At 36.9% G+C, this 14,855-nt stretch overlaps 1 protein-coding gene across 1 annotated transcript; it reads right to left on the bottom strand.

Annotated features, from left to right (window-relative positions):
• Positions 1 to 3,878: 3,878 nt before the first annotated feature.
• Positions 3,879 to 10,644, bottom strand: LOC107213683 (interstitial collagenase-like). The gene is made up of 10 exons (XM_015648384.3): positions 10,525 to 10,644; positions 9,366 to 9,610; positions 8,926 to 9,074; positions 8,710 to 8,835; positions 7,786 to 7,947; positions 7,308 to 7,425; positions 6,571 to 6,704; positions 5,397 to 5,556; positions 4,362 to 4,462; positions 3,879 to 4,145 (listed from the first exon to the last, which is right to left on the bottom strand). Exons 1-10 carry the CDS (start codon positions 10,627 to 10,629, stop codon positions 4,045 to 4,047), a joined length of 1,401 nt encoding a protein of 466 aa, XP_015503870.1. The 5' UTR covers positions 10,630 to 10,644; the 3' UTR covers positions 3,879 to 4,044.
• Between the last annotated feature and the right edge of the window lie 4,211 nt (positions 10,645 to 14,855).

Here is a 14,855-nt window from a genome sequence, read left to right as displayed (position 1 = left end):
TTTTTGGCTTTTTTGCTGTCTCTTCCAGCCAACTTTTCTCCAGCTGAAGGCATTAATAATGACTTTTTTCATCCCAATAGCCTCCTTGTTAAATTTTTTGTCTACTTAGAAAAAGAAAAATCAAACCCTTCTCTTGATTATTATCATTGCACTGTATGGATCCCATTCAGTTCTGCATGTATTTGACCATATTGATTAGGTTTTTGTTGATATAATGCATGTTTAGACAGCTACCTAACAGACACCCATGTTGTGAACAATTAGGAATGTTAGGAATGTACCAGTCCCTGCTGGTGTAGTGTTAAGATCATGACCATGTTGCAGCACTATTTCTGGCTCCTGGGATGCTCTGTGTAACATCATCAGCACTACTGATGTGATGAGGATAGGTAGTGAACTTTCTGGGTGGCTGCTATCTTCTAAGAGCAGAAAAGAAGTCATGAGGTAGTTCAACATCCACCAACTCTAATAAATGTCAAAGATAAGCACTAGGAAACCGTAACCAGAAGCTGCTTATACAGCTTCTTCTTTTCCCAGACCTCAAGGCCAGCTATAGACATGGTTGTGAAACATCACTTGTGAACCTTTTCCAGTCTCTCTCCCTTGGGCAGTGGGAACTGGCTGCTCTGTGTGCTGCGTAGATGGCCATGTTGCAAAACCCTGGTAGTGTCTTCTGTGAGGTAGACCCCCATCATTTGTCACTCAAATATCTTCTGAGCAAACACTAATGTTAGCTGAAGCTAAAAATATAGTCTAAATTAGAGATTTCAACTTCTCTAGATTGAATTAAGACATTGTAGAGATCAGATGACCCTACTTTAAGATAGTTGATTGAATCACTCTCCAGATATATATATATTTCTCTGTTTTCTGTGGAAGAAAGCATAATTAATAAATGCATAAAGTTAGATGCAGCTGATCTTAATCCAGCTGCTCTTATTGTCTCTGTCCTTCACTGCTCCATGGCAGACAGCTGTGGGGATCTGATAGCCAGCTGCAGTGGGAAGCAAGAAAACCAGTTCTCTGAGTTCATGTCAAATCTGCCCATAGTTCTTGATTTTTCTATAAAATTAAATTAATATCAGCCAAAACATGTTTTTCAAAAATGTATCCTAGTGCCATGGGAAAATGCTTGGTGCAAAAGACCTGAACAGAATTTGTCTTTTGTGACATATGCATGATTATAATCAGAGTGTAGCACCATGGTCATTCCTTCTAGCTTTGAAACCTTTGAGACAAATGAATATATCCATTTGAAAACATAAGATTGATCTCTAAAAAGAAAGCCACACTGGTGGCTATGATCCAGAACCTAGAGGGGACATGTGGCTTCTAAACTGGTAGATGGAAGCCAGCTGGAGACCTTTAGGCACCTTAATGGCACTAGAGAACTGTTCAGGCAGAAGAGTTGTGCCACTACTCTTCAGGCTCAATCCTTACACAGAGCCAATAAAATTGAATTGTTACTCAGCTTGAGTGAAAAACATGGGGCAAAGGAAAATGGTCCAGGTAATGTCTTTGACTCTTGATGGACTTTTAGCAGACTGCACTGTGTGAGGCCCAAACTCAGCCATGCCAACACAGGTCCCTAGAGACATCCCTAGAAAGGCCCTAGCTCAGTGGGACTCTGTGGAGTGATGGGCTCCCAGGAGTCCTGTTTCATACCTGCATGGATTACTAGGAGATCTTACAGAACCACAAATGCACTAAACACATCTAGGGAATTGAATTCCTGGCTGGGAAAATCTGTCTTACTAATGATACGCGCTACAATTACACACCACACCTGTAGCAAGACCCCAGGGAGGGGTTTCAGTAGTTAACATAGTACAGTAGTTAACATAGTACAGTAATTAGCAAATAGAGGTAAACTTATTAAAAGGGAAAAAGAAAACGACAGGTGATTTTATGGACAAAACACCCCAGTTCCTCATTACTGAAAGCCTGCTTTGTGCCTGAAGGAAGACGAGTGGCTGGCACCAGATGTGCCCTCCTCTCCATGGTGTGGCTGGGATGGAGCAATCTATGCTCCCACAGGCAGAGGAAATGTTCTCTCACATAAGTACAGGGCAGATTTCTCACAAAGGAATCACTTCATCTTGAGCTCTTGTCTTCCTGCTCATGGGAAATTCACAAAGTGAATTTCAAAACTGCATCTGGCAACTAAAATTTGGACAGGATGTGAAAGGGCATGGACTAAAAATATTGCATTAGAAACTTTATCCTATTTTTAACTTCTTAATTTTCCATGGTCCATAAATCACCCTTTATCTCTCCTTCCTCTAAAGCATAACCACCTCCTTACTCCTCATTTCCCATTTAACATTTTCACTGCCCCATGAGTACTCACCACCATTTGCTTCTAGAGAGGGACTGGAATTTTGCTCTAAATCCAAGAAGCTCTTTTGATATCACCTTGAGATCCTTTGCTTTTACTTCATATGTGCAGGGAACATATACCTCTAGTTTATATTTTTTGATATAAATTGTTCTAGTAAGAAATATTATGTTTGCTTGTAAATCTTGTGTTATATTTGTAGATCATTTCTGCTAAAAAGTAATATCAATCAACACAATTCAATTTAGATTTATATACCTCTAAAATAATTTTTGGTTTAATTGTCATTCAGTAGTACTGGCTTATGCAAGAAAATATGATTCAATAGCATTGCTACTGAGATTTGACTTTACAGAACTAGTACCTGTAACATCTTGTGAGAACAGGATTCACATAAATTAACCTCTTAATTAAAGCCTTTGATTTGCAGCAATTTATTTTTATTATTTTCTAATATTTCCTTAGGTTTTATAAAGTGTATGACCAAATTAATTTTAAATTATACAATTTCTTATCTTGGAATACTATTGAGACTGATCTATACTGAATTTAATAAGAACTACCAAGTCTGTTCTTTATTTATGAAGGATAAAATTTAATAGCCTTCTAATACAGATAGATAAGTAACGAAAAAATTGAAATAGGTATGCTTTTATGAGACTACACATTATTTTCTCAAAATGTAGTAACTTATTGCACTAACCTTAAACCTTCCTCTAAAGCCTGTTGAATTATACAGATAGAAAATATGATATATTTTGTTCTGATCATGTGGCTTCTAATGTTATCAGCTGAGCTACAAAGACTGAAGAGAAAGTAAATAACCCTTCAAAAACCATTTTAACTGAGGGCTTTTGCAGAAAATGTGGTTAAGCTGGAAATCAAACTGTCCTTGTAATATTGAATCTTTGCATCAGAAGTATTTCTGGCCAAGAATTTTCATCTTTTAAGCAAACTTCTTGATTCTCTAACCCACTGGAATTGGGTGGGATTTAGTAACTACTGGAGTTGTAAGAGTAGAAAGAGCCTTGATTAAAGAAGTTTATTTGTTTATCATATGATGTGGCTACCTTTGAGAGCAAGTGACTTGTTTCTTATCTCAGGGGTCCTATATAATCTATGTTTCTTAATTTCTGAGTTTGAAACCAGTTCCTAAACCCAAAAACATGAGAATATTCCCTCTTTCCTGTCCCCCTACCCTCTGCCCACTGTTGTAAAGACATAACACCCAGGGGAGCAGTCTAAGAGCGGAAGTATGGGAAAGAGGAACAGAAAGTGGAAGTAGATCTGTACACTAATGATAATGAGCCCAAATTAATTAATCATCAGATTTTCACCAGGGTTTGTGAGCAGTGGAGGGGTACAGAGACAAGTGTGTCCTCCTTTCTATGTTTTTGTGAAAAAACTCGACCTTTCCTGCCAGAATACATTTTTCAGTGTTTGAAAGCTAGGCTTGGCTCTTGAGCATCAGGGCAAAAAAGACATCAAGAACAAAATTATATGAGAAACATAATTTATTAGGAAACTTGACCGTAACAGGAGAAGTTGTGATAAATTATATAAATTTATTTGGCTTAAAATAAATAATTATTAAGACTATACTGCTGTAGAATTTGAACAGAAATCCGTTCTGACCTGAGAATCATGAAATGCTGAAAAATGCAGCAGATAAAAACATACAGTGTGCACATGGAAAAACACTGCAATTAACAATTAAACCAGCTGGTGCTCTTCATTTGTCGAACAATCCGTTTGGCACGAGGATCAAACTGGAACTGAGTTGTTCCATGGAAGAAATACACATAGCCTAGAAGTAAAATTTAATCCAATTATATTTCATGGGTGACTTTTTTCAGTGTTTTGTAAAAAAAAAAAATTCCCACTATAGACAGTCAATGTATACCTGATATTTATAATTTCCTTTTCATTAAGGTTAATAACAGCTTTTTGAAAAAAAAATAAATTCTATGTGTAGATGCCCAAATATTCACATAAACATTGATTAAATGTAAGTTTTACTCACCATCTTTCTGGAAAGCAGCATCAACTCTGCCAATGTTTCCAAAGTAGGAGACTATTTTCTTGGGATACCCATGGTCCATGGATTTTTTCTTTTCATCATATCTTAGAAGAAGAAATGTCATTACAATTTATGAGAAAGCAGACAATTTGAAAGTCAAAAAGCAAATTCTTACATGCAAGTGTACTAATACTAAGAAGTCTCATAAAGACTCTCAAATTTGTCCTAAACCAAGACATTAACTTAAGTAGCTTTTTGATTTTTATTATTAACTTTCTCTTAGAGATTTCTCTGAGATTTGAAAATCCTACCTATGGTAAAGTTTGTCACAATGTTCCTAGGGACTCTGGCAACACAGATCAAAAATTAATTTATGTAAATTGTTTATTTATTTATGGACTAGCAGAGCCTTGGCCATCACTTGCACATGAAATTAATTTCAATTTCAAGGCACTGAATATCCAGTTCAACATAAAAACAAAACATAAAACTTTGGAGAAGAGAGTAGCACAGTTCTGAACCATGGCTGAATTAGTGTCAGGGATGGACTTCTTAAACAAAATTCCTATCTGAAATTGGTCATGAGATTCAATTAGAAATACAAACAACTTTTAAATTGGAGAATATTTATAATTACTTCATAGAGGAATTAAATTACAGCATTTTGGATTGGTGACTCATTTTGTTTGAAAAGTTCATTAAAAGTAGACACTGTCAAAACATAGCACAATAAAGTAGCATTCCTGTAGAAGAAAAGTGAGTAATCCCCTAGAAACTGACTCTTTTTTGTTGAGTAGCTTTTCATTCAGGTGGAAGTACTTATAATCCTGATACAGGAATCTAATGTTTGGGGGGAAAAAATGATGAAAAGGTGACATTTTCTAGCAAATGCCTAATTTTTTTTAAACTCCAAAGAAACACATTTAAATTTCTGTAATATGCCTGGTTTAAGCACCAATCCACTCAAACCATGTTATGATACATCAGTCCTCAGGGAAATGAAAACACGTCTTCTTGTAAATGAACATTAAATCTTACCTCCAGTATCTGTCAGCCACAAAGAAGTAAGTTTTTCCTGTGGTTTCATCATTGTAAGCTGCATTAACTCTTTTAACAGTCTTTGGGAACCCAAAGCGATAGATTGGTTTGGGATAGCCAGGTAGAACATCATATCCCCTGATGACCCAATATTTATCCTCTGAAAAATATGAGCAAGTTTCATTTGTTTTTGCTGTTTATAAAAAGCAATTACTTGCATTTTAGGTGTCTGGAAGACAATGTGTCTAGATGCCGGTATTATTCCTTTCAGCTTATTACTTAAGAAAATATTTTTAATTCTTATACTGGGACTAAATCATGAAGACAGGGGAAATGGCTTTTCTTTTTATCAATAAAACATTAGAATCATGAGGTGTGTTGGATAGAACTTTTCCCAGAATTTAAAAAATTGAATATAAGGTATTTTTCTGGATAACAACTTGTGGAGGGCTCGAGGTTGATGAGTTAAACCATTGACATTGGATAGGTATATTGAATTTGTTAAATTCCTGTAATATGCTATTTGATTATAGAACCATACAATATTTTGAAAACTAGGCAATGTGCATCAAATTAAACTATTAAGAAAAGCATATATCTAATAAAAATGCTTTGACAATTTTAGATGAAATTAACACATATATGGTAATAGGTCATGTACTATAGTATGTGCATAATGAATTTATTTGAGATATTTAAAGTTATTTGAGACCTTGGAAAAGAAGGACTGATTGTTAGTTCAGTGGACAGTTATCCTCTCACAATACAATTTTCCACCAATGTATCTTTGCATTTTTTTTTTCAAAATATAACAAATACTAATAAACATATTGGTAACTGTAGCGTAAAAATGCCTGTATTTGTCAATTGGAGTCAGTAAAAATCCTTCTGCACAAAGTGAAGTGCTGTTATCTGAAGAGAACTAGACCTGAAGAAGGGTGGCTGTTCTTATAACTTATTTTATCAGGGCATTAACTATAACAGAGAGGAATTTTTTCTAGATTATGATCTCTGGAGATCTGTTACAGCAATATGATCCTCTGGCAATTATTTTCAGAATTGTAAGATTATCTGTTCTACTTCCTCAAAAACACTTTAACTTCTGTAACTGCATAGTTTGTAAGAAACAGGAAGTAACAGGTCAGAAAAAGTGGAGACCTTCTTATTAAATTACCTTTAAAAATTACAATTTCATCTGTCTCAACATTTTCATAAGCAGCTTGAATTCCTGATGGTAACCTTGGCCAGAACAGTGAGATAAAATTGAGCTCTGTCTCTGTCCTTGCAGGATGCTTGCGCAGCATGTATCTGTTTTAGACAAAATATAAGTCATAAAATAATTCCACTCCTATCAAAACTTCAAAATAATTATTACAGCTCCTGGAGTACAACAGAGGGGAGATGGGGAGATGGGTTGGACCCCATCCACTGTGTGTAAACAAAATCTAGAGCAAAGACATTCGTAATTTTAGTGCCTCAATTATGTGCTAAAAATTTAGAAAATTGAATATAAGGCCTTCTACTTCTCTGTGGGGCAATAAGGTTCAGAAATCCTTCTCTCTGGCAGTGTTTTCACTTCTGTCCCTTCTCCTGTACTGAGGATGAGTGTGGGACCCATGGACAGATTGCTAACAGGTACATGAGTGCTCTTGCCTTGCTGTTTATTTGAATCGGTTTCAGAGATAAGTGGGTCAAAGTGCTGGGCACAGTGATAGAAAAGTTGGAAAACAACTTACAAGCTCCTGTCAGTTTCTCTGCTCTTGTCAAATAGGACTTTTTGAATTAATAATCTGAGAATGATCTTCTAGTGCTTCTCTTTTCATTACATTCCAAAAGGACAGTTTTCCCTCATGGATTTTTTTAAACTACTGAATATTTTAAATAAATAATATATATGTTTATTTCTGTTACCTGCCCTTGAAGAAGAATATTTCTCCACGTAGGGTAGTAATAGAATCAAATGTCAAATTTGGGTCACAAGCTTCTGGAGTTATGGGTCCTGTTGGCTGCACAGCAACATTAGACCGTCCTGTAGGATGAATATTTATAATTTAGTGCAGTGAAATATAAGAAGAGGGTTCAGAATATGTCCGAGGACTCAGAAAACACATTTTATATAAAATGTAAAAGGATATAATTTTAAAGTAAGAGTCTGTCATTAAATGTGGATTTCTAATGTTGATAAAACAAGTTGAGTTCATCTTTTCCAAAATGAGATTTTTGTGGAACTGGACTTTAGGTGATGTTAGCTTCCAGGAATTTTCTCTCTTTTGTTATCCATTTTTCAAAAACTGTTAAACTTCTCATTTGGGTGGAATATTAAATACTTTTGTTTAACTATTTACCAGCCTCCTAAATATATATATTAAATAAATATATATTTTCTTACCATAAATGGCCTGAATTCCATCAATGTCATCCTGAGGAAGAAGGAATTCATTGGGATCGGTGTAGGAGTAAGTTGGATACATCAGTGCTCCAGGATCATTTGAATGAGACAGACCCAGTGAATGGCCAAGCTCATGGGCAAGAACAATGAACAAATTGTAGCCTGCAGGATGAAAACCGTATGAAACAAGATAAAATCTGTTTCAATGCTCTGCACAATAGACTAAATGGGAAACTAATATACACTAGAGGTACAAGAGAGACTGTAAGCAATTCTATCATTGTAACAACACAAAAACATTGATACAGAACAACTGTAAGAGTATGTAAAGGATGTCTGGCATTAATTGTGTTCTCATTGTCAATTCTCTAGTGTCCTTCTGTCTTAAACATGAGTTGTTTCCCCTGCTATCACATAAACTTTTCGCATCAAGGATCATGTCCATGATGAGGTATTGTTGGCAGTAATCCAACAGAAAAAACAACTTCAAAACAAGCAATGAGATTACAGTTTCGGTGATACTTGGAGCACCCTAGTAAGCACTCAACTTTGAAGTGCTAGGTTAAGAAAAAGAAAGAATTTGTCCTCAGAAGTCTACCAACAGATTTTCCTGTATCCAAGTTTTAATCTTTCCTCTGAATGATAAAGTATTTTAAAGTGCTGACTTTAAAATCATTATAAACCCTTATGATGTAATATCACATTATAAGTGCCACTATGATCTAAAAAATCTATTTTCTGCAAGTTTTTGCCTAAAAGTGGCAGTAAAAAACAACAACAAAGAAGGGCAATCAATTTTAAATTAAAAGCTCTGTCCCTGTTGCTCACTTTTCTGCCTGTAGTCAGGCTCATGAAATAGTAAACATCACATGAGGTAAGACCGTATGAGGTTAAAACTACGTAGATTCATCTACAAAAGCTTACCTCTTCCATCTTTTGTCCAAGCTTCCTCCTCATCCATATGCACATCTCCACCAATACCTTCACCAGGCTGGAATGCATGAGCCAGCTGCCCATTGGGACCATCAAAAGGGGAATTGTCACGGTGGTCTAATATAAAGAGGTAAAAAATTAGTTAAAATCCTAAATTACTTCTCTAAGTTCAGCTGGGTATTTAATATCCTGCATTATCATTGTTACCTCTATAAGCAAAAGAGATCATTATATCTGCCTCCTTGTCCTCAACCTTTTGGAATGTCAATGGTGTCACATTGCTCCAGACACTGAGAGCTTTTCTGATTGCTTCATCTACATCAGCTCGTCTCATCTTTGGGGTGTAATTCAAAATCCTTCAAAGAAAACCCAACATATAATATATTCTTTAGAAAATAGTTGAAATTTCAGTATTTTATCTGAAATACAATTACTTGTGAAAAAATCAAAAATCTTAGACGTATCTTTCATGAATGAAAATTAATAAAGGCTTTGTTTTAGATACTGCACTCTAAAGTATCTGTCTTCCAGAAATCACTAAATCACTGTATATGTTCATATATGGCATAATCTGATTCCTTCTGACCCCCACCCTGAAGTCAGTACGCTAGATTAATACATTTTTTAACCAGATTAGGAAAGATTACCTGTATGTCAGATTATTTCTTTTCCATTTGGGATTTCCTGGTGTGAACACATATTTCTCTACATCAGGTACACCACACCTGGGTTTTTTCATCACCTCCAGTGTGTCAAGATCAGGTTTTCCTGTCACCTCTAGTCCAAAGAAAGACTGCATTTCCTTGAGCTTTGCAGTAAGGGGGTTTTCACCACTGCTTCTTACATGGGGATGGTGATCCCTTTGAAGGTCGTAGAAATTCTGTAGATAGCTCTGAATCAGAGTTTAAAAAAAGAAAAAAGAGCATTGTGACTTATCACTACTGTCTTTGGTCACACTTAAAATTTTCTAAGTAATCCTAAACTATTCCCATATTGACATATCCTTTTTACCAGGACCAGCAACAACTTCTCTACTACAGTTTGCCCACGGCTTTTTGAATTTGTTGTTTCACTGATGAAATATGTCAAGAAATGTCTTGAAAATCTAATATCTACTATTAATAATTAATTCTATATTACTTACTGCACTCAATTATTCTAACAACAAAGCTTACAAGGAAGCTTATAACTGGTATCATCCAAGGAAATTAAGGCTGTCAGTGAGATTCCACACAGCCAGAACTCCCACCAGTAGAGAGTCAGACTTGGTGAATAATGCCTTTTATTTTTAGCTACAGAATAGGATACTAGAAACCCAGGCCTTCCTACTGACTTTCAAGAATTTTGTCTACAACAAATTATGTTGTGTCTGTGTGAGTTCCCTTTTTCCAAAATATTATACAAGAGACCTCTTCAGCCAAAACATGGAAAATGTTGCCTTCTTCAAGCAAGTTTCCTTCCTTATATTATTAAGAGCAGTTATATCACAAGTTTCAAAGCACATTCTGAAATGTAAATTGCTGCTGAGTTTTACTGCTGCTGCTAGAACTCATGCCTCAGCAGTTTTGTTATTACTTTACTGTCAACACCAAAAGCGAAGTATACAATATTCAGATGACTTCTGAGTAAATGAGTTCCACATATTTTTCGCACATTTTTCAACATTCACAGGCTGATAGGAAAAGCTCTCTTAAAACCTCTGCAAAATGGCAAATCTTTAGTTTCCCCCCATATTCTGTGAATTACAATTATAGTTATCTCTCAGAATACCTTATGTTTCCCTTAGATATACACTGAAAAAAATACCTCTACAAGCTGTAGGGTTTTTCCTTCATCTTCTGCTTCTGGAGCCACAGGAAATGCAGAGGAGACAGCCACATATAGCGACAGGAGAATTACGAAGGTCTTCATCCTCCTCTAAGGTTGTCTGCCTCAGTTTCACTCTTGAGCTACTGAGCACACTTCTCAGCTGTGTTTATATAGCTGATAGTAAATCAGTGACAGCCTGACTCATGCTGTATAATATCCTCTGATTAGTAAAAATGATGCATAGCAGTTTCATCATCAGGTAGTGACACAAGGTGTTTGACCAATATTACTATCCTTATTTTGCCCAAGTCTTCTGGTTTGGGCAATTTTATAGCATGTGTAATAAATAAGGAAATGTTTTTCAGGTAAAATGTGGAGCTACATTTCACAACTACTTTTCATTTCACATTTCATACATTTCATATTTTTTTTTTTAATCATGAATTTAGACTATTTATGGCACAGTGTTTTGAAAAACTGGAGAAATAATGAGAAATAATATTTAAGAGCAACATAATACATTTTATGAAAATCAAATTATTCTACATATGCTGCATATGATTTAATCTTAAACAGATTATATAATATTATGTAGCAATGTGTAATAGCAAGATACTGACAGTACAAAGAACTAATCTTATTTAGCAATTATCAGCAGCATAACTCCAGGAGGACTGTCATCTTACAGTTATCTAACAGTTCTATGTAAAACAATCTTATGATTTTAGCAGAAGTATGTGCTGAAATGATTCAACCTTTTTTTACCAATATTAACAATTTTGGTCATGCTGGAATGTGTAATCTGGGTTCCCATTTGTATGGTAAATAACATTTCTACTCTTGCCAGCATGGATACGGTCTCTGCTGCAGTAGTGTGTTTCAATTCAGGCAGAGCAAGATGATGAGAGGAAAAGACACCGTGAAAGACAACAGGAATTTTCATCAGTGTGCAAAAAAGAAGAGTAAAGTAACCCTATTTTATCCTGTACTCACTGCTTCATGGAAGGAAGAACGAGAGGACCCATGATAAAATTTGGTAAATATAAGGAAGTATTTAAAAAAATATTTAGCAACCTCCAGTCTCCAAGACCCTAGTATGGTCTTAACCAACAGTGATTAAGTTTAGACATGAGGTTTGGGATTCAAATGCCAGAACATTAGTGTTATTTGGAATTCCCTAGGGTATCACACCTGATCTCCATTTGTCATGGAAGGATGCAGGTCTCTGTAGGTCCTGTGCCATGGCAGCCAGCCCTGGGTGGGTGTCTGAAGTACAGGAAAATGAGTAATGAGGTAGAATCTGCTTTAAGGGTTTTGTTGTGTAGATATCTGTAAGTTATTTAGGTCTCCATTTAGGTCTACCATTTTGGACAGTGAATTCTAGAGAGTAGTTCAACTGACCTCATGACACAGACTTCTAGACTGGAAGAATTTCTCTCCATACTACATTGACTGTATTGGCCAGGTCCCTAACAGTGATGAGAGAAGTTCAGATATCCTGGACTGTAGACTCCTAAACTGAGGAAAACATTTCTAACTGTAAGCATCAGAGTAATTGGCCTGAAGGGGATGTGTGTTTGCTAGCTCCACAGGCTGTCAGGTACAGGCTGGACATCTTTCAGGATGGTTTTGACATTTTTGTCCTTATTTGGGGTAAAGACCTTTATTGTAAACCTTAGAAAAGAAACAGTAAATGTTAGTGTAAGAGGGAGAAATACAAATAAATGTCATTATTTTAATTATGCTGGGAAATTCTTCACTTACTTTCTGAAACATCATAAAAAATAATCTATTTAATATGACAAGCTACACTCACTGCAGTGTATCAATCCCTAATTACACCTAGGTTCAGCAGACTTTACACCACTCTTGGGAAAAGTAAATTACCTTATACCTTCCAATGTGAGTCATATAGCTTGCCTGGAGTGATTGATTAAAGCTAGTGCAGCTAAGGCAGAATCTGGGATTTGAAATGACTAGGTAAAGAATTCCTCAAAGGGTACTGTTGTAGACTAAAGAAATTCAACTTCATGGTTCATAGTCCAAGGAGACTTAATTGCTGGTTATTCTTACTCCATCTTGATTCAGACATGTACAAAAAGAATTTTGGTTGTTGGATACTTCTCCAAAGGCTTGGCTACAGCTCAAAGGATTTTGAGATTTGTGAAATGCTGCCTAACTTCTCTAAGTCTGTTTCTGAACTAGTCTAATGACACTGTAAATTTTTCTCCTTCCTGTGTTTCTTTAGGATGGTTATTATGTTTTCTGATTCAATATCTGCACTTCTTTTTTTTTTTCCATAAGAAGCAGTTAATTTCTTATTTCTTCTATATTTTTTCCCCTTTTATTTTCTGAAGACATCACAGACATGTTTAAACACATACATGCAAAGAAGAGAAGCACATTAATCAGATGCATCTGGTGGCTGAGACAGGAACAAAAGGAAATCCTGTGCTATGTCTTTCACAGAGAGTTTCTTCTCCATTGCAGATTTCTGTGCAGGGTCAGTGGTCATATTTTAATGTGATAAGAGGACACTGAGTTGGGCAGAGGGTCAGAGAGGACTCCTGGCTTTTTTTCTATGACACTTTAAATAAATTACTTTCCAAGGCAGCCAGTGGAAGGACTAGAAAATCCTGAACTCCAGCACTAGCTGTGGGAACACTTTGTGCTTTTGAGGAGTGAAAAACTTTAAGCAGCATCAGGAAGAGGAAACAGAAGCAACGGCATCCCCCTGACTTGGGAATTTCCATGGTGTTGAGCTACCAAGTCATGTCCCATTTCACCATCTGCATTGACTTCCTACTGCGTGTCCTTTGTCCCCACTCAAGGGAAGGCCAGGTTTCAGTAATCTGTTTTTCCATGGTATGGCAGCTAGCACAACAACACCTTCTCCTTCTCAAGCACTTGCCTTCAGACAAAGGCTCAAATCCTAACAGAAGGAGACATGAACACGCCAAAATGTAAGCGAGGCCTCCTCAAAGGAGGAGGTCTCATGAGAGTTGTTACTGAGTGCCAACTGGTGTCTGCACAGTTCCTCACTTTCCTTGTGGGACCATTGTGTTGCACCTGCACTTGACTGGTACTGTCCTGGCCTCTCATTAAACCCCATTTCCAGTTATTTTCCTATGTGAGTGGCTTTATCCTGCCTGGGGAAGCTCAGTGAGAGCCTCTGGGGTGCGGCTGGGCCTGGAGGCCCCTGTGTCAGTGCTGCTGTGACTGGAGAGATGCCAGGATGCACACAAGTCCATTGGGTACATATGTACATGTGTATGTACCTGTTGGGGTACAAACACAGCCTCACTGCTGGACCTGGGGCCAGGGAGCTGCAGCAGCCTCAGATCTATCAGGATACCAGACATGGTGAGCTCTAAACACACTGTCCTTACCTGGAGTTTGTTTAAAATCATAGAAATTTAGAATCATGGACTTGGATTGGAAGAAACATTAAAGGTCATCTTGTTCCAGCATCTTTACCATAGGTAGTGGCACCTTCCACCAGACCAGGTTGCTCAAAGCCCCATCCAACATGGTCTTGAACACTTCCATGGATGGGACATCCACAACTTCTGTGGCAACTATTCCAGTGCTCCACTACACTCCAAGTAAAGAACCTCTTCCCAAGATTTAATCTAAATCTCTTGTATTTTAATTTGAAACTATTTGCCCTTGTCCTATCACTATCTGCCCCTGTAAAAAGTCCCTAAACCTCTTTCTTGTAAAGTCCTTCTTTAGTACTGGAGTCCCACAATGATGTGTTCCTGAAGCCTTCTTTTCCCAGCTCTCTAAGCCTGTCTTCATAGCAGAGCTATTCCAGAGCTGCTTACATGGAAAATCTCCGTGTCATCAAAGGAGAGGCAGAAACTTTACACTTACCTATCCCCATCAGCTCTTCAGAGACAGCTCTTGTCTGGACCAAAAACATCATTGCCTCACTCACCCTGAATCACAGTGCTAGGTCTGGTACCCATCTGTTAAGCCACTGCTAAAGAAGAGAAAGTGGCACAGATGTTAAGCCAAGTGTTTTCAAGGGTTTTTTCAGTGTACACCCAAGCAGTACAGATTTGTGTCTCCCTGTATTTGCAATAATCCTGCTTTATTTTTACACTTCTTCCTCAGCAAAACTGCACCCTTATTCCTTATGTTGACACAAGAGATCTCAAAGTGTCCCTTTTCTAGGTACTTTACTGACTGCTCCTCACTTTTAGGTCTGCGTGAGAATGTAAACACTGCCAGAGGTCCACCCAGCATTGTTTCCCTTTTCAGCGTTAAATGAAAGAGACATTTAGGCAGAGCCATTAAGGGGAGATTTATCCAGAAGAATTTCC

The sequence above is a fragment of the Parus major genome, chromosome 1, assembly GCF_001522545.3.
Source record: "Parus major isolate Abel chromosome 1, Parus_major1.1, whole genome shotgun sequence".
NCBI classification, from domain to species: Eukaryota; Metazoa; Chordata; class Aves; order Passeriformes; family Paridae; genus Parus; species Parus major.
Note: the sequence above shows the minus strand (reverse complement) of the source record. Positions and strands in the feature narration are given on the sequence as shown.

Coding starts and splice junctions, on each gene's coding strand:
- LOC107213683 (XM_015648384.3), bottom strand. CDS start 10,629: ATGAAGACCTTCGTAATTCTCCTGTCGCTATATGTGGCTGTCTCCTCT. Junction 6,705..7,307: donor ATATTCTTCTTCAAGGGCAG/GTAACAGAAATA, acceptor TGTCTAAAACAG/ATACATGCTGCGCAAGCATC. Junction 5,557..6,570: donor TGAAATTGTAATTTTTAAAG/GTAATTTAATAA, acceptor CATATTTTTCAG/AGGATAAATATTGGGTCATC.